General features: G+C 44.3%; 1 protein-coding gene across 1 annotated transcript in view; it reads left to right on the top strand.

Annotated features, from left to right (window-relative positions):
* SORCS3 (sortilin related VPS10 domain containing receptor 3) overlaps nt 1-17,476 on the top strand; it is a 404,518-nt gene extending 387,042 nt beyond the window's left edge. The window contains exons 21-27 of the mRNA XM_038758619.1: nt 767-890; nt 2,531-2,643; nt 4,544-4,675; nt 6,794-6,893; nt 9,260-9,365; nt 14,855-15,015; nt 16,503-17,476. Of these exons, the coding sequence (XP_038614547.1) occupies nt 767-890; nt 2,531-2,643; nt 4,544-4,675; nt 6,794-6,893; nt 9,260-9,365; nt 14,855-15,015; nt 16,503-16,567 (801 nt within the window). The 3' untranslated portion in view covers nt 16,568-17,476. The remainder of the gene's footprint in view (nt 1-766; nt 891-2,530; nt 2,644-4,543; nt 4,676-6,793; nt 6,894-9,259; nt 9,366-14,854; nt 15,016-16,502) is intronic.
* The last annotated feature ends 854 nt before the right edge of the window (nt 17,477-18,330 follow it).

The raw sequence follows: 18,330 nt of genomic DNA, 5'->3' as shown, positions 1-18,330 counted from the left end.
GAAGAAAAGAAAAAGAGGGCTTAATTAGGGAAGGCCTCTTGTACTCTCTCAAGTGCTTAGTACAGTGCTCTGCCTACAGTAAGTGCTCAATCAATACCACTGATTGAGCTCTGAATAGAGTGGCAAGAACTTGCATGAACCAAGCAATTGATTGTATTCACTGAGCACTTTCTATATGCATATCACTATACTAAATGCTTGGGAGAAGACGGTAGAGGTGAAAGCCAGGATCCCTGCGTTCAAGGAGTTTGTATTCTAAATAAGAAGGTTGATCATTACCACATACATAGTTTGGCCTCTTGACTTCCACCCCCAGATTGATCCCAACAGTATGCAGATGAAAACACCCCTGATTCCCCTGATAAGAGTTGCTTTATCTGAAAGAAAATCCTAGGTGCCCTCGCCAGGACCTATGAAGACCAGTGAAGGGGTTCTCCATTAATCTGTTGTGCGTGGATGTTGGTGAAGGGGGTCTTGGAAGCAGCATGGCATAATGGATAGAGCATGGGTCTGGGACTCGGAAAGCCGTGGGTTCTATTCCCAACTCCACCACTTGTCTGCTGTGTGACCTTGGGCAAGTCACATCACTTCTCCATGCCTCAGTTCATCTGTAAAATGGGGATTGAGACTTTGAGGTCCATGTGGGACAGGGACAGTGTCCAGTCCAATCTGCCTGTATCCACCCCAGTGCTTAGTATGGTGCCTGGCACATAGTAAGCGCTTAACGAATACCATAATTGTTATTATTATTATTTGGGTCTCACAGCCGCTGATTACCTTGGACAGCAGCATTTCCTTCACCTTCACCACGGAGGGCATGAATACCATCACAGTCCAGGTCTCAGCGGGGAGCGCCCTCATCCAGGACACCAAGGAGATCGCAGTGCACGGTAGGTGCATGCTCACCCTCATCAACGGAGCCCCAGTGGGCCCAGCCCAGCGAGGACCCACTGGAGAACTGGCACAGGAGCCGGCTTGGGCCGGCTGAGAGTTGGGGATATTGGGAGAGAGGCAGAAATTCAGGAACAACTGTTACTGATTTGACATTTTCTCCCAAGCAGACACATTTCTCCTCCATAATTGCATAACCTACATGTGAACAGGGAGAAAACAATGCAATGCATCAATAGTTAAGAGTGTGCCAGGCTGGAATTCTGAGATTGAAGGGAGCCCGATGTTCTATTCAATTTTATGCCACGATATAGCTCTGTGTCTGGACGGGACATTTTATTATCAGTGAGCCCGTCTACTAACTAAAGCTCCTGAGAGCACAGTAGTGGTCTCTTGGGAGCAAAAGAGGGATAAGCAATCTTCTCTTCATCCTTCCACCCCCGTCCCACCCTTCCATTTTTGGTTGAAAGGGGCAGACAGGGCTGGACTGGCCCTGAAAACCTATCGGTTCCTCTCCCGGGTGTTTCTTGAAGGCCTGTGGGTTAGAGTTGGAAAAGGATCATAGTGGCAGCAGGTTTATTGGAGACAGAATCACTGGGGATGTATGACAGTCACCCTGTCCTTGGCTACATTCTTGACAGCAATATATGCCATCCCTAGTAGGTGCTGGTCTCATGTTTGCTGATGGAATTTCTGTTGCAGCTCCTGGGGGTTGGAGGGCAGGGTGGGGAGGGAGAGTAAGTGAATGAGAGAGAGTGTGTGTGTGTGTGTGTACACACACTTATCTGTTTTTACAGTGACATCAATATGTGCTATCCCTAGCAGTCTCTAGGCCAGGACACTGCATGACGTGGTCTCATTTTTGCAGATTGAATTTCCGTTGCAGCTCCTGGGCTCCGTTTATGTGTCTGTGTGTTTACATGCACATGTACCCTTAGCCGAATCACATGTTCCAGAGCCAGAGCGGGTGTGGAGCTGGTCCTAAGTCTGTCCTTCACCAGTCTGCGGCCATTGGCTTGATGGATTACTCTAGGGTCTAACCTCGAGTAATAATTCAATTCAGGCCCTTCTAGACTGCCTCACTCCCATCCTAGTGAGATGACAGGAAAAGGGAATTGAGGGAAAAATGATAAAACTACCCTTCCATTGTCCCCATTATCTGATCATTTTTGTAAAGGCTATAAAATTTCAGCTTTGGCAGCTAAATCACCCCCCTGCTGGGTTTTAGCAATTAATGCCTATTTTCAGGAAACAAATTACTTACATTAAGTGCTTATTCTCAGGAGCACAATGCATGACAAGGGGAGAACAAAACTATTTCCAATAACCAGCTTCAAATTTCTTTCTGATCCTGTTTTATTATTCAGTAATCACATGGCAATCGAAGGGAGATGGACTAGAATTTCTTAGCTGGAACAGCTTGGAAACCCCAAAATATGTAGCCAAAGATATTCTCAGCTCTCACTTTGTGTCTCTTTTCTTTCTGTCTCTATGTGTATTTGTCTGTGTCTCTGTCTCTCCACTTGCCTCTGCCTCTCTTTGTGTCTCTGTCCTTATCTCTTTGTCTTTCTCCTTACCTTTCTGTCTCTGTCTCCCTGTAACTGCTTCTGTCTCTTTCCATCACTCTCTCTCTCCACAGAATATTTCCAGTCACAGCTCTTGTCATTTTCTCCAAATCTGGATTTCCACAATCCTGACATCCCTGAGTGGAGGCAAGATGTTGGCAGAGTCATCAAGCAAGCACTGATCAAGGTAGGTGGCTCCTCTGCTTGGGCAATTAAGGAAAAATTGAGGAGAAGCAGTGTGGCTCAGTGGAAAGAGAGTCAGAGGTCATGGTTGCTAATCCCGGCTCCACTACTTGTCAGCTGTGTGACTTCGGGCAAGTCACTTAGCTTTTCTGGGCCTCAGTTACCTCATCTGTAAAATTGGGATTAAGACTGTGAGCCCCACGTGGGACAACCTGATGACCTTGTATCTACCCCAGCGCTTAGAACAGTGCTTGGCACATAGTAAGTGCTTAACAAATACCAACATTATTATTTTTATAAAAATGGAAAATACCTGAGGGTATTCAGGGATGAATTATCAAAAGAAAGGAAAAAGAAGTTACAGTTATTGAGAGGCAGTTTCTTTTTCCAGATTCAGGAACAACCATCCTCCCCTATATCATAGTCCCTGTCCCAAAAAAACCTCCTAATCTAAGGAAAATGAAATAATAATAATAATAATGCTAACAGTGGTATTTATTAAGTACTTACTATGTGCAAAGTTCTGAGGTAGGTACATCAGGTCCTGCCTGAGGCTCCGAGTCTTACTAGGAGGGAGAACTGGAAATGCATCCCCATTTTGCAGATGAGGTAACTGAGGGTGAGGTAAGTGACAGAGCTGGGGTTAGAACCCAGGGCCCCTGACTTTGTGGGTAACTGTTCAGTAAAGACACAAACAATGAGGGCAACACACATTTGATGCAGGGCCACCTGACAACTCTTTAAAGCGCCACGGGCTCCTGCCTTTTGAATCTCACTACGGCACAATTCCGAACCACTTGAATGAAAGTTGTAATTAGTGAAAGTTGTTCTCGGTAGACAGTGTGCTCTTTGGGTTTGATTGTCATTTTAAAGTGGATAGTAAATGTTCCCTCCATGTTTTGACTCTCCTGCCCACCCTGGGGAGGAATTGCCTGGGCCACCCGGAAATTCCAAAGTCCAACTTCAACCACTTGGCCTTGATTGCTTTGAGTCTCATTAGGGTGAGGTTTCAACAGGTTGTGGTTCCCAGGCTATCAGAGAGGAGTGGCACAGTGGGTTTTTCAGGAAACTCAAAGCTCATCTTTTGCCCTCCATCAAGCTGACATACTGATTTAGAAGCTAACTCTCCAGTTTGTGGATTATCCAGGCCCCTGGCTGCCCCATTCTTTCAGCTCTCTGTTGGGTCTTTCCCATTTTCTGCTTATGAATAAGGGCACTGGATAGCATTCCTAGGGTATGGAGGAAATCAGAGAGGTGCAAAGGAAAATTTGAATAGCCCCTGGCTCTCTGCATTTTTGGGGTGACTTTGGGGAACCCATGTCTAAGGAGGAGACTCTGAGGATGTTGGATACAGAGACTAACTGATGTTATTTGAGCCTGGGCCTTTGGAGAGTGGTGAAGGAGGCAGTGTTTAGCCAGGGAGGCCTAGGGGTTTTGTGGGCTCAAAGTTGGCACTATCAGTGGGATTTCTGATACCTGATGATTCTTGAAAACATACTGAACCCATCTCTCAAAGAAGGTGATCTTCAAGAGGGTACTTAACCGTTCCCTCAAATAAATGGTGAAATGTACATTAGAGGCTCTTTATTGGGTCCAGTAAAAAAGTTTCACTATGGAGGGAGGGTGGGGAAGGGGTGAAACCTAGTTACAATCTCTTTCACTCCACCTCACCCACTCAGAGGAGGGTGGATCAATCAGTGTCATTGGTATTTATTGAACACTTATTGTGTGCAGAACACTATACGAAGTGCTTGGGGGACTACAATACAACCGAGTTGTTAGACATTATCCCTGCTCACAGTTTCTAGAGGATGTAGAGTGGATGGAGTGGATGTGAATTTCTAACCCATTGTTGACAGGTTTAAAGCTAGTCCACATCAACCCCTTTCTGTACACCTTTGCAGGTGACCAGCATTCCTGAAGACCAGATTTTAGTTGCAGTGTTTCCTGGCCTTCCCACTTCAGCTGAACTCTTCATCTTGCCCTTCAAAAACTTGACAGAGAGGAGGAAAGGAAGTGAAGCTGACCTGGAGCCGGTAAGTGAGAACTGCCTGGTCATTCCCAATCGGTGCAATTAGCAGCCACGTGAAATAAGGGGTCAGGGTCTTCATGTGAGCAAATAGATTCTCAAAGTTCTCCTTCTTTCAAAATTGTATTGGAAGAAGGGGGGGCTGGGAAACAAAAATTGAAAGGTCTAAGGGGGAGTTTCTCACCACCACCCCTGATAAAATATATATGAATAATTGGCCTTCATATTTGAAGACGACACCACAGATGGTGACGATCACCTTTGAGTATGTGTGTGTCTGAAAAGACCAATGTGGGCTCCACAGCCCCAGCCACAATGGGCACACAAAAAATTGTCCTTTGTCGTGTTTTTGTAATCATAGGAGAGAGTCAGGGCAATCCACCTACATTATGAGTCACATCCTAATGTGTCATCAGACTTCTTGGCTGTCTGCTTCTCTTCCTATCCCAAGAATGCCTAGGAACAAGCAAGGAGGTTGCTTGGGCTCCACACCACGTTCTGTAGGCTATTGGCGATGGGCAGCCCCTGTATCTCCCCAACCATCCCTTCCCAGGTTGGTCTTATCAGACTGAACTTGCAGGTGTTGCCTCCTCTGAATCTGAGCTTTCATGAAAATGTCCCCAGCTCTGTAACCTTACCACTTTAAAGCTGCACCAGGAAGAAAATGAGTGATTTTCAACATGACGCCCAGAGAAGGTGGGTGGAAGAGAGTGTTATCTTTATTTGGGAACAGTGTTGGGTCAGGAAACAACTTTCCATGAGGTTACTAGAAGGCCTTGAGACTCAGTGTCAGTATCAAGTGGCCATCACAGCACTGCCCGTTGCCCTAGCAAGGACATAGTAGTAATAATAATAATTTGTGGTATTTGTCAAGCACTTACTATGACTCAAACATTGTACTACATGCTGGAATAGCTAATCAAGTCGGACACAATCCGTGTCCTGAATGGGCCTCATAGTGTAAGTAGGAAGGATAAGAGGTATTGAATCCCTATTTCACAGATGATTAAACTGAGGCATTGTCCAGCACAGCAGGTAATAACAATGATGGCATTGATCCTCTGACGCCCAAGCCCATTCTCTTTTCACTAGGGCACACGTTTCCTCCTGATTCTAGTTGTGTTAATACACTGGGCAACCGGACCTAAACTAAATAAAAAGTGCTCAGCTTTTCCTTTCCAAATACTCTTGCCCTCTGGCTTGGTGGCTGTGACATCCACATGGTCAGCCCTGTGCTATGGCCAAGACAGGGGTGGGAATGTGAGTAGTAAAAAAAAAACCCTTTTAGATAAAGTGGGGGAATATTTTCCTTTTCTTTCTGTTGCTGTTCTTTCTGAGTCCTGGGTAGTTTTGATCTTTGGCATTGTGTCCACTCAGAGCTAACACCTGGGAGAAGACCACACCTTAGGCAGCAGGGGAGAATACTAAAGTCAGCCCAAAATAAATCAGAAGGCCCAATTCATATATTACTTTTACAAGACTTCTTTATTGTGCAATAGCAAGTGGCATGTGTGAACTATATTTGGAAGTTACAGTATCCATCCATTTAGGTAAATGGTAATTACAGCGATGAATAGCTGCTGTGATATTAAGGCAGGTAAGGCAAGATAAGAGCTAGGAACAACAGCCTGAGTCTGCTTAAAGCTTGCTCGCTGGCATTATGGAGTGATTAAATCAACTTTATAAATTGTGAGGTTTCCTGGGAAAACAACGTATTCCCATAGAAATTAGGCCAGATCCGACTTTTTCTGCTCTGCCCTTTTTTTGTGCACCAGATTAAGAGCTCCTTGGGGACTTTTCTGGCCCACTGGGTTCATGCATGGAAAAGGAGGAGGAATTAATTTACCTCTTGCCAGAGGAGCAAAGAAGTGTGCTTTCCCAAACCCCAATATGGCTCCTTAAGGGAAGTTAGCTAAGGCATCCAGCTGGTTTAATTGGATAAAGGAGAGAGGTGCCTGGCTCAAGAGGAGGGGAAAGGAGAGGTGGGGTTGGGGGAGGAGTATGGCTACTGTCTTGTCCTCACAACATGAATGTTTTCTCTCTACTTCATAAGAGCATCCTGTGTGGATTAGTCGTTTAGATGCGCTGGTTTCCCCACAGTCTTTCATGCCCCTTTACCTTGCAGGTTGTAGAGATCCTGTTTAATGCTCTGAACCAGAATTTGGTCCAGTTTGAGCTGAAGCCAGGGGTCCAAATCATTGTATACGTCACTCAACTGACACTAGGTAAGTCTGGGGTCCTAGGTACGGAAGTGTGTGTGCGTCTGTGTTCATTCTGGTGGAACATTTCCTTTAGGTCTCTTGTTTCACCTTTTCCCTCCCCGTCTGGCGCATTGTGGGAGAGGAACCCTGCAGCGCTATGATGGAAAATGTCCTTTATAGAATAGTTTATGCCAGGTTCACTCATTCATTCAACTGTATTTACTGAGTGCTTGTGTGCAGAGCGCTGTACTAAGCACTTGGAAAGTAAAATTCAGCAACAAAGAGAGACCATCCCTGCTGACAACGGGCTCACAGTCTAGAATAATAAAAATAATGATGGCATTTATTAAGCTCTTACTATGTGCAAAGCACTGTTCTAAGCACTGGGGGAGATACAAAGTAATCAAGTTGTCCCATGGGGGGGCTCACAGTCTTCATCCCCATTTTACAGATGAGGGAACTGAGGCCCAGAGAAGTGAAGTGACTCGCCCAAAGTCACCCAACTGACAAGTGGCGGAGCCGGGATTTGAACCCATGACCTCGGACTCCAAAGCCCGGGCTCTTTCCACTGAGCCACGGGAAGACAGACATCAAAACAAGTACACAGGCATCAATATAAACAGAATTATATACATATATACATATATATATCTATATATATATATATATACATCAGAACAAGTAAAACAGGCATTAATATAAATAAACAGAATTATAGATATGTACATATATACACAAGTACTGTGGGGCGGAGGAGAGTAGAGCAAAGGGAGCAAGTAGGGATGAGGTGTGGGGGAAGGAGGAGCTGAGGAAAAGGAAGGCTTAGTCTTGGAAGGCCTCCTGGTGGAGGTGAGCCTTCGGATTTGTGTTTGCCCAATGGTCACCTCACACTTTTTTAAGGTTGTTAAGAGCTTACTACATGTCAAACACTGTTCTAAGCGCTGGGATAGGTACATGAGAAGCAGCATGGCCTAGTGGAAAGAACACTGGCCTGGAAGTCAGAGGACATGGGTTCTAATTCTGACCTTGCCATGTGTTTGCCGTGTGACCTTGGGCAAGTCACTTAACTAAGAGAAGCAGCGTGGCTTAATGGAAAGAGCACGGGCTTGGGAGTCAGAGGTTATGGGTTGTAATTCCGGCTCCTCCACTTGTCAGCTGTGTGACTTTGGGCAAGTCACTTAACTTCTCCGTGCCTCAGTTACCTCATCTGTAAAATGGGGATTAAGACAGTGAGCCCCACATGGGACAACCTGATAACCTTGTATCTATCCCAGTGCTCAGAACAGTGCTCGGCACATAGTAAGCACTTAACAAATACCACCATTATTAGTGTTATTCTCTATGCCTCAATTACATGATCTGTAAAATGGCGATTGAGACTATGAGCCCCGTGGGACAGTGACTAGGCTGGGGTTGGAGAGAAGGGTCAGTTTTAAAACTCATTTTTTGTGCCTGGGGGGTCATTTAAGGAACTCTGTCTTTTCAAGCAGTTCTTGTTAGTGGAACAGCCTTCATAATACCCTCGGGAAGGCGCAGATCCCAAGCTGTGTTTTATGACAATCTGGAGAAGGACCATAATAAAACATTTCATTAGTATTTTACCTTATGTCCTCAGGCCAGAAAAGAATAATCACAGGAAGATGCTGTTTTTAGCACAGTAGCATTCCTTATCTCTTCCTACAATGAAATTCCACCATTGCAGAGATTGCGCCCACTTAACTATTTAGGTGAGAAACAGTGAGCTTCTGGAAGCAAAGCTGAGTGGAGCTCCTGTTGCATTAAGGAATCCTCTGACTTGCTCCGCTTGACAGGAGAGCCTTGGTTTCAGAGAGCGGGACTCAATCTTCTGAACCGGTTGCTGGCTGTGCTCAAAGGGCAAGGCCCTGATTGGAAAATAATGAAGTGGCTGCTACGGTGATAATAATAATAATAATAATAATAATAGCATTTATTAAGCTTTTACTATGTGAAAAGCACTGTTCTAGGTGCTGGGGAGGTTACAAGTGATCAGGTTGTCCCACGTGGGGCTCAGTCTTAATCACCATTTTACAGATGAGGTAACTGAGACACAGAGAAGTGAAGTGACTTGCCCAAAGTCACACAACTGACAATCGGTGGAGCTGGGATTTGAACCCATGACCTCTGTCTCCAAAGCCCGTGCTCTTTCCACTGAGCCACGCTGCTTCTCTGCTCTGTCAGAGGAAGGGCAGGGATTAAAAGTGGGATCTCCCCATCCCCACTTTCCCTCCCTACTTTGTCACACAGCTCCTCTGTTCCCCACCACACTTATATACATACCTGCTATCTATCTTAATGTCTTCTGGCTCGGGGTCTGTGTCTTCCCCTTCCCCGCCTCCAAATGGAACTCTGTTTTTTTTCTCCCCTTGCAGCCCCTCTCGTGGATGCCAGCACGGGCCACAGCAGCTCAGCGATGTTGATGCTCTTATCCGTGGTGTTTGTGGGCTTGGCAGTCTTTCTGATCTACAAGTTTAAAAGGTATGTTTAGGATAGGCCTCAATCAGGCTGTCTTTTTTCATCATCTGGTGAATGAGTTTTAAGAACTGGACCTTTGCCATTTTAAGGTTTCAACTGAACTCTTCCTGAGCACAGTCAAGTACTTATGTCTCTGTCCCCTTCCCCACATGCCCCCCGCAATCAATCACTGACATTCATTGAGCACTTACTCTGTACATAGCACTTGGGAGAACGTAATAGTGTTAATAGACATGCTCCCTGCCCTCGAGGGCTTAGAATCTAGCAGCAGGACAGACATTAAGCTAGATAGCAGGTATGCATAAGTGTGGTGGGGAATAGAGTGAGGAGCTGTGTGACAAAGTAAGGAGGGAAAGGGGGATGGGGAGATCCCATTTTTAATCCCTGCCCTTCCTCTGATACAGCAGAGAAGCAGCATGGCTTAGTGGAAAAAGCGTGGACTTGGGAGTAGGAGGATGTGAGTTCTAATTCTGCCTCCACCACTCATTTGCTGTGTGACCTTGGGCAGGCCACTTAACTTCTCTGTGCCTCAGTTACCTCATCTGTAAACGAGGATTAAGACTGTGAGCCCCATGTGGGACAACCTGATTACTTTGTATCTACTCCAGTGTTTAGAACAGTGCTTGGCACATAGCGCTTAACAAATGCCATTATTATTACTATTTTTATTATTAGCAGCAAGCAACAGGTGCTCTATTAAGTCTTGAGCCCTCAGTGACAGTCTCCCACCACCTTCTTGTTCATTCATTCAATCGTATTTATTGAGTGCTTACTATGTGCAGAGCACTGTACTAAGCGCTTGGGAAGTACAAGTTGGCAACATATAGAGACTGTCCCTACCCAACAGTGGGCTCGTTATTATCAATAATAATAATAATAATAATATTGTTGTGGTATTTGTTAATCACTTACTATGTGCCAAACACTGTAGTAAGTGCTGGGATAGGCACAAGATAATCAGCTCCTATATGGGGCTCACATTCTAAGTAAAAGGAAGGGCAGGTATTAAATCTCCAATTTGCAGACGAGGGGACTGAGGCACAGAGAAGTGAAGTGATTTACCCAAGGTCACACAGCAGATAAGTGGCAGAGCTGGAGATTAGAGCCCAGGTCTTCTGACTCCCAGGGCCCTAGCTCTTTTTAGGCCACTCTTTTCTTGCTTAGGGCAGTGTATTAGACTCTGTAGGTGCTCAGTGAATGAATGCAATTACCACAGCTGCTGCTTGTTGGGTCATCTGGCATTTCCATTCCATATTATTGCTATAATGGCTGTGCCCCCCACAGTGCTGTGACATAACTCCACCCCACCCCCTGTTTCAACATCTAAATAATAATTGTGGTATTTGTTAAGTGCTTACAGATAAGTTTCAGATAAGGTTTGCTAAGTTCTTCGTAGATGCAAAATAATCAGTTCAGATACAGTCCTGGTCCTACATAATAATAATAATTATGGTATTGTTAAGCACTTACTGTGTGCTAAGCACTATTGTAAACACTGGGGTAGATACAAGTTAAGCAGGTTTGACTCGGTCCCTGTCCCACATGGGGCTCACACTTTTAATCCCCATTTTACAGATGAGGCAACTGAGGCCCAGAGAAGTTAAGTGACTGCCCAAGGTCACACAGCAGACACGTGGCAGAGCTGGGATTAGAACTCATGTCCTTCTGACAGTGAGGCTCGAACTCTATCTACTATGCCATGCTGCTTCTCCAAAAGGGCTCACAATATAGCAAGGCAGAACAGATAGTTAATCTCCGTTTTACAGATGAGGAAACTGAGGCACAGAGAAGTTAAGTGACTTGTGCAAGAGAAACAGCGAGCTGAGATTAAAACCTAGTTTCTCTGACTGCTAGGCCATATTGAGTCCAATGAGGACTGATCTTTTCTTACTCAGAATCCCATTGATTGTCTTCTGTGTGTGTGTTTTGAATTTGATACATTAGCCGATGCAAAGCTGAAGCCTGCAAGAGTCTGGTATCTCGCAGAAATGCAATTTGCTAATGTACCTATAGCCACAGCCAATGGATGGGGTAAAAGTCAAAACAGAAAACCGGCAAGAGGACAATTTCATTTTCATATGAGATGGTCAATCAGTCAATAATATTTACTGAGCACTTTTGTGCACATACTGTATTAAGAGCTAGGGAGAGTACAGTAGAGTTAACAGTGGGTCATTTTAGCAAAGCCAATAGATGTTTCTGACTGAACTGATCAGACTGTTACCCACAAACATTTCCATTGTAATGGTTCATTTTCCACGTCAGGGATCAGCAATTGCCTAATTTAGTTCCTTATAGCATTCCGGGATTTGTGAGATGCTAATACTTGAGACTTCAACCCTACCCTGCCCCTGAGGCAGACTTGGTAGAGTGCCCAGACCTCTGGGTCAGCTGCATATAACTATGCATGATGGGCCCATAGAAATCCTCTAAGTGAAGAAAAAGGGATAGAGTCCTCTTTGGTTGCTTTCATGTTGTTTCTGCTGGGACTTTTGCTTTTAGATTTTTAAATCCTGGTTCCAAATCAGCAGGGCATCCTCCTCCTCCTCCACTCCTGATTAATGCTATTCTTCAGAGGCCCTGTTTCCACCCAGGCCATAGGGCTTTAAGCAGGGGAGAGCAGCAGTTTTCAGTTGAGGGTTTTAAAGAATTCTTGTGCTGCCCAAGGCTACCCTATTCACATGCTAATTAGAATCCATATACTGATAAATATTATCCAACTGTCAGCTCTATTTTTTCTAATCAATTTGAAAACTCACTGAATGGCAAAAAAAACGTTTTTATGGTTATGTGTGTTCGTCAGACTTCTTAAGATAATTTGAAGGGTTGTTATAAGAGGATGCTTAAAGCCACGGTCAATAATACATTAACTATAGCTCTAAGTGCTAAGAACTATAACCTCTTCAGTCAATAAACACTGCTATGAAAATCCTAACTCTGCTTATACTAAACCAGGTTGGTGTGGAATAGGACTTATTCAAAACTCAATTGCTACTATTATGATTGTATTTGTTAGGTGCTAACTATATGTCAAGCACTGTTCTAAGTGCTGGGATAGATACAAGTTAATTGGGTTGGACACAGTCTCTCTCCCACTTGGGGCACCCAATCTAATTGTTCCAGTTACTCGCTGCAGAAAATTAATGGCAAGGAAAAGCTGAACGGAGAACCTAAAGGAAAAGGGCTCTTTTCCTTGATAAAAATGGAAACTCCCAGTAGCAAACCCATCACTGTGTCACCTGCTCTTCATAGCCTTTACTTGTGGACCGACTCAAGGCACCAGTCAGACTCCTCCACTGGCATGGCAATTTTGCTGCATCTTTTTTTCCCCCTTGATCATTAAGTCTTTCCATTCAGGCACCAACAGTGCCCGACTGGTAGAGTCTGGATTCCTCACCCCAGGGACCAAGTATTTCTTCCCTCTTGTTGTGGAAACTTCCTCAGAAATGTATACATCTTCTGGCTTTTCCAGATCATTGGCTTTGCTGCCTTTCAAAATGAAACCCTTCTCCCTCAACTTCCCGATTCATTGCTCTCAGGCATTGATCAGCAGGAGGGTGAAGGCAGAGGCACTTTTCTGGCCCTAAACCACACTTTAAACAAATGTCCCACCACAAGCATCAGCTACTAGCCTGTCTGGTGGTTGTTATTTTCCACAGCCTTGAGTTACCAAGAAAAGATAGGAAACATATTACCTTTTTCTCAGAGGTTGGCTTAACAGGATTGCCTTTCAAAGCATAGATCCAGGAGCTCAACAAATTGGGTTTCTTGGGAACACTTTGCAAATGGCTCTGATTCCTGCAGTCTCCAGTATGGTTTCAAATAACCTCCTGGCTACTCCCTTGCTTCACTGCACATTGCCATCTCTAAACACACTGAGAAGCTCGTACTTGCTTACCAGCCTGGTCAGAAGTTTAAGTGTGTCCTAGTACCATGGCCACCAGACTGCCCTTCCTTTCGTCCTCCCAGCAGATAGATTCAGCTGTTTGCAGAACGGCAACTTCTACCAAGAGAAGCATAGATCCTGATAGGCACATTAAGACACTGGGTAATAATAGAGTGAAAAGCTGTTTAAAACTTCATTTCAAATAATGATAATTGACTCTGGGGACAGAGCCATCGGTTCATTTATTAGTAAAGTTTCCAAGTCCTAATTCTAAATTTTTGTTGGGAACAAAAAGAACAGGCATCAGCATGAGTTTTTCATTGTGTACATTTAAGTTACTTGCCTTTCCTGGGGATACAGCAATAGATTTCACATCATTGATGGGCAGCGGCAAAATTGGGGACTGACAGTAAGCTGGAAGAAAACCAAAACTTTGGACTAGCCTGCACCAAGAAAATGCTACACTCTACCAAAGACGGTTTTCAGTAACGTTGAACTTAGTGCTATCACTGAATTTTGCTACCTTTACATTGGTGCACTGATAGATGAGAAATAGAAAACCTTATCAATAAGGCCAGCTTAACCTTTGGGAAACTGAGAGTGTGGTGGCCATGAGGCACCTAGCTGTGTACTCAACTAAAGGTCTACAGAAGTGTTCCACTTTCTATATGGCTCTGAGAATTGGACAAATCATGAAAATTTTAGCCAATACCATGAGCCAGTTCTAGCTCATGTGGACATGATCAGTGTGCTTTACTTGCATAGACCAAGGGTCCATCCAACCCTGGCTTCAATTCCCAACTGTGAAATCAAGAACATTTGAGGAACTGTAGACACTGACTTCTTTTTACCCATCCTCAAGGTTTGGGAGTTATCTTTAAATGTTCCTACAGACCTTTTCCTCAAACCTTGGGTTACCCCAGTTCTCCAGGGAAGCCAAAATATGGAGAACAGAAAGAAAAGACGGTATCATTCAATGAATTATAGAATGGCTTCCTGCTTTTCATTCAATTCACTGCTTGAATGGTTTTAGACTTTGAACATGCTAACTTTCACGGTTAATGTAATTTGCATAAAATCTGAATCCATTTCTCAGAGCTCTTTGGTGGACGACATAAGATGCAGGTTCTCTCGTGGGATTTTTCTTAACCCTGCCTTTACCCAGGTTAACTTTCCCTTTTAGCCCTGCCAGCGGCAAGAGAGTGAGCAGCGGATGCCCAGCCGCTGCCTCTTAAAAGCTCAGTCCCTTCTCTAGCCCTAAACATTTTGACCCAGCAGCAATTGCTGAATGCGTCTTTCTCTTAAGTACTTCAATATAGCTGATACCTGTTCACCTCAACCTGGCTAATCCTCAGCATCCAAAGCGTGACGCTGAAGATTACTGTATTCTTTACAGCTCTTCACATCTGATACTCTCTCAAGCAGACAGGCACCCCAGTGAGTAGAATAGGGAATCTCTTTTCCACAGTTTCTGACTCCAGCCTCCCTCTTGCTCCTTCCTGTTCCCAATTTGGCACCTCCCTTAATCCAGGGGCTTGGACTGATGCCCTTGTTTCCGATGGCCTAATGCATCTGGAATCTCTATTCCTATTCCATTTTGCTGCAGGAAAATCCCATGGATTAACATTTATGCCCAAGTCCAACATGACAAGGAGCAGGAGATGATCGGATCTGTCAGCCAAAGTGAAAATGCCCCCAAAATCACCCTCAGTGACTTCACAGATCCAGAGGAGCTGCTGGACAAAGAGCTGGACACCCGGGTTATAGGTAAGCAAGTATCTTGGCCTCTTGCCCATGGTCTATTAAATCCGTAGAAGGAAGGTAAGGGCTTTAGCCAAAACATATATTTCTATAGAATACTCCACTCTCTTTCTCTGAGGTTCAGGATCTTTACAATCTATAAAAGGTACAACTGGGAATGAGTATATTTGTGGGCGTTTTTAAAAGTCAATTAAGGGTTGGTTTTAAAAGCCAGAAAGTCAGTTAGATCACTGAAGGTATGCCTTTGGTACAGGTTTGGTCGGAGGCACCATACTGGGCACTGCCCAGAATTTCAAGGGAATGTTAATTCACTTGCCCGGCCTTTGAGTCTACATTCCGTAAAGTTAGTCTGACAGAACCCCCACTGGATATATTAGGCAAATTCATACATTTCCAAAATTAACTGAACCTGGGAAGTCTTGTGAGATGGGCTGATGGCATTTCTTCCTGGGGCATTCTCTGAGCAGGTCTATTCCTCATTGGTGTGGTTTTTGGACCAGTTTTGTCTTCCCGGAAGGCCTCTGGCAAGGAAGGGAAACAGGTGATAAAACCATTAAAGAGAAGTCTTGCAAACCTTTCCACTAATAACTATAACTAATCATTTCTTCACTAGAGAGGCCTAGTGAAGAAGCACAGGAGCAGGAGGCCGGAGGCCTGGGCCCAGTCGTGGCTGTGCTGTGGGTGTGCTGTGTCCATTTGAGAAAGTCACTTGCTATCACTGGGACTCCATTTTCTGGTCTATAAAATGGGGATAAAATGCCTGCTCTCCCTCCTTTTTATATCATGAATCACAAACGGAATAGAGACTGTGTTCAATTTGATTATCTTGTATTTAGTACAGTGTTTGGTGCATAGAAACTGCTTAATAAATGTCACTGTTAAAGTACTTAATAATTTATCTAAAGCTAGCAAAAAACACACTTTAAAGCAAAGACTAGTGATTTACCTAAGGGGCCTGGACTGAGTATCACCTAGAAGGCTAAAAGTGCTGTTGGCACTACAGGTAGAAGGGTAAAGTTGTTTTTCAGTTTGAAGTCAGTGATGGTGTCTCAGATTTCTTGGTGCCCTGTGTACAATGATCAGTAAATACTGTTGTGGGTTATTATAGGAGTTTGTGCTTCATCAAGGAGAAATTATATGAAGTGGCCATAAGACCTAGGATGTTGAAGTCTTTTGGTTTAGGGCAAAGATGAAGAATTTGGGGTGGGACAGGAAGGGAAAACTGTGGTATGGAGCTCTAGCCTTTGCAAATAGGGCTCGGGCCCCATTCCCTCAGCCCAGAACTGTGCCTCTCTCACATACACACAGAGTGACTGTAAGTTTCTTGAGGGCATGGGACTATGTCTACTAACTATATTATCCTCTCCCAAAAGCTTAGGACAAAGCTCTGAACAGACTAATCTGCAGTCTGTTAATTAACAGATTAATTAACAGCCACTTCCTCTACCTCATGTCTTGACCAGTTTTCTCCTGTCTGTCTTTTCTCCTTTTAGGAGGCATCGCCACTATTGCCAACAGTGAAAGCACAAAGGAAATCCCCAACTGCACTAGTGTTTAGAACTGAGAAGCCACTTGGTCTGAAATCTGACTTTTTATTTTTAACAATTATTGTTTTTATTATGAGAAAGGAAAAACACGTCCTTTTTTATCTTTTGTTTACCAGGGCCCCCTTCATAAATGGTAGGTAGAAAATTGGCTTTGGGGAAAGACATTCTGATCATAGGAAACAAAAATCACTGTATATTTGCTAAGGGGAAAGCCTGTTTTCCCCAGAAACTGTTGTTTTATTCTGCCAGTGGCAGCTCAAGATGCAGGACTTTCTACGTCCTCCCACTGTCTTTACCTTCTTTTTTTAAAACACAAATTCTCCCATAGGTAAACAACAGGAACCATTTTGGATACACAGAGCGTGGGTTTTGGGGGTGGGGGGGCAGTGACAGCTCCTGAGAGCATGGACCTGTTAAGGAAAGGGGCCCTCCCCGGTGCATGGCGAGCCTGAGGAGACAGATGGTGGATTGTAGATAATCACAATGTAAATAGCCTTTTTATTTCTTGGGAAATAATTTAATGTTTAGTAAAAGGAAAAGACATTCATGTGCACACATGTTCACACTGACACGCGTACACACACATACACACAATTGACCTACCAGCCAGAAACCTGTTTGAGGTCTACAGGTCCTGGATATATTTCAGTTGTCTGCCATAGTTAACCCTTTCCCTTTTGGGTCCATACTTTGCTTTTGATTTAGGTAATGAAGGATCTTGGAATAGTTTCAAAAGATGGTAAGTAATGGATGATTTCATAATGCACTTTAATTCTGCCTTTGCCTGGAACACTCATGGGATTAGAGCTTCACCCTCTGTCCACAGCCCTAGACATGAATCGCAGCAAGGATATAATAATAATAATGATAATGGCATTTATTAAGCACTTACTATGTGCAAAGCACTGTTCTAAGCGCTGGGGAGGTTACAAGGTGATCAGGTTGTCCCATGGGGGGCTCACAGTCAGTCCCCATTTTACAGATGAGGTAACTGAGGCACAGAGAGCTAGGGATGGCCAGGCCAGGTGGTGGAGGGGAGCCCCTGTGCACCGTGGGCTCTGACATTGGGCAGACCCATCCGGCTCCCCGTGGAACACCAATCTTGGGTTAGAACAGTGCTTGGCACCTAGTAAGCGCTGAACAAATACCATCATCAACAACATCATCAGAGGCTGAAGTTCTTTTGTCCCTGGGATTTTTGCAAACCACAGATCTCTTCAGGAAAGTTTTAAGGTGGGAAAAGGGGGCACTTCCTCCGTTGAAACATGGGTACCAAAGATGCTTTCCCAGAATCTGGTAGCTCAGCCCTGAAAATGGCACTGATCCTGGGCCTGGGGTCAGTGGAAAAATCAGGTTGCAGAACTTCAATGGAATTTACTCAGCTAGTTCCTAGTCCCTTCCTGGCTTTTTTTATCTATGAGGAATTACAGCATGGGTTAGTTGTTATAGGCCAGGCAAATGCTCTTTTAGCCTAGAGAGAAAAGGAGCAGAAGGAGGGAGTGGCCAGAGGAACTAGGACGGGAGAACGACATTGATAAATGGGTGAAAGGCAGGTGAAAGGTCAGACAGTGGCCAAATAGAACATCTGGATTTGATTACTATTTTTTTTTTTGCAAAAAAGATCTAGTCAAAGGCATCCACCATCTTTAAAATCATGTACTTGTTTTTTCTCCCTCACTTGGGTTAATGAGACTCTTTTGTGGAGGGTAACAGCTGGTGTGCCTTTTTTATTTTCTCATGATTTCGCACTTATGAACCAGTTCTGTTATTGGAG

Source organism: Tachyglossus aculeatus, chromosome 16, assembly GCF_015852505.1.
Source record: "Tachyglossus aculeatus isolate mTacAcu1 chromosome 16, mTacAcu1.pri, whole genome shotgun sequence".
Classification (NCBI taxonomy): domain Eukaryota; kingdom Metazoa; phylum Chordata; class Mammalia; order Monotremata; family Tachyglossidae; genus Tachyglossus; species Tachyglossus aculeatus.
The sequence above is the reverse complement of the archived record's forward strand: the minus strand, read 5'-3'. Positions and strand labels throughout refer to the sequence as shown.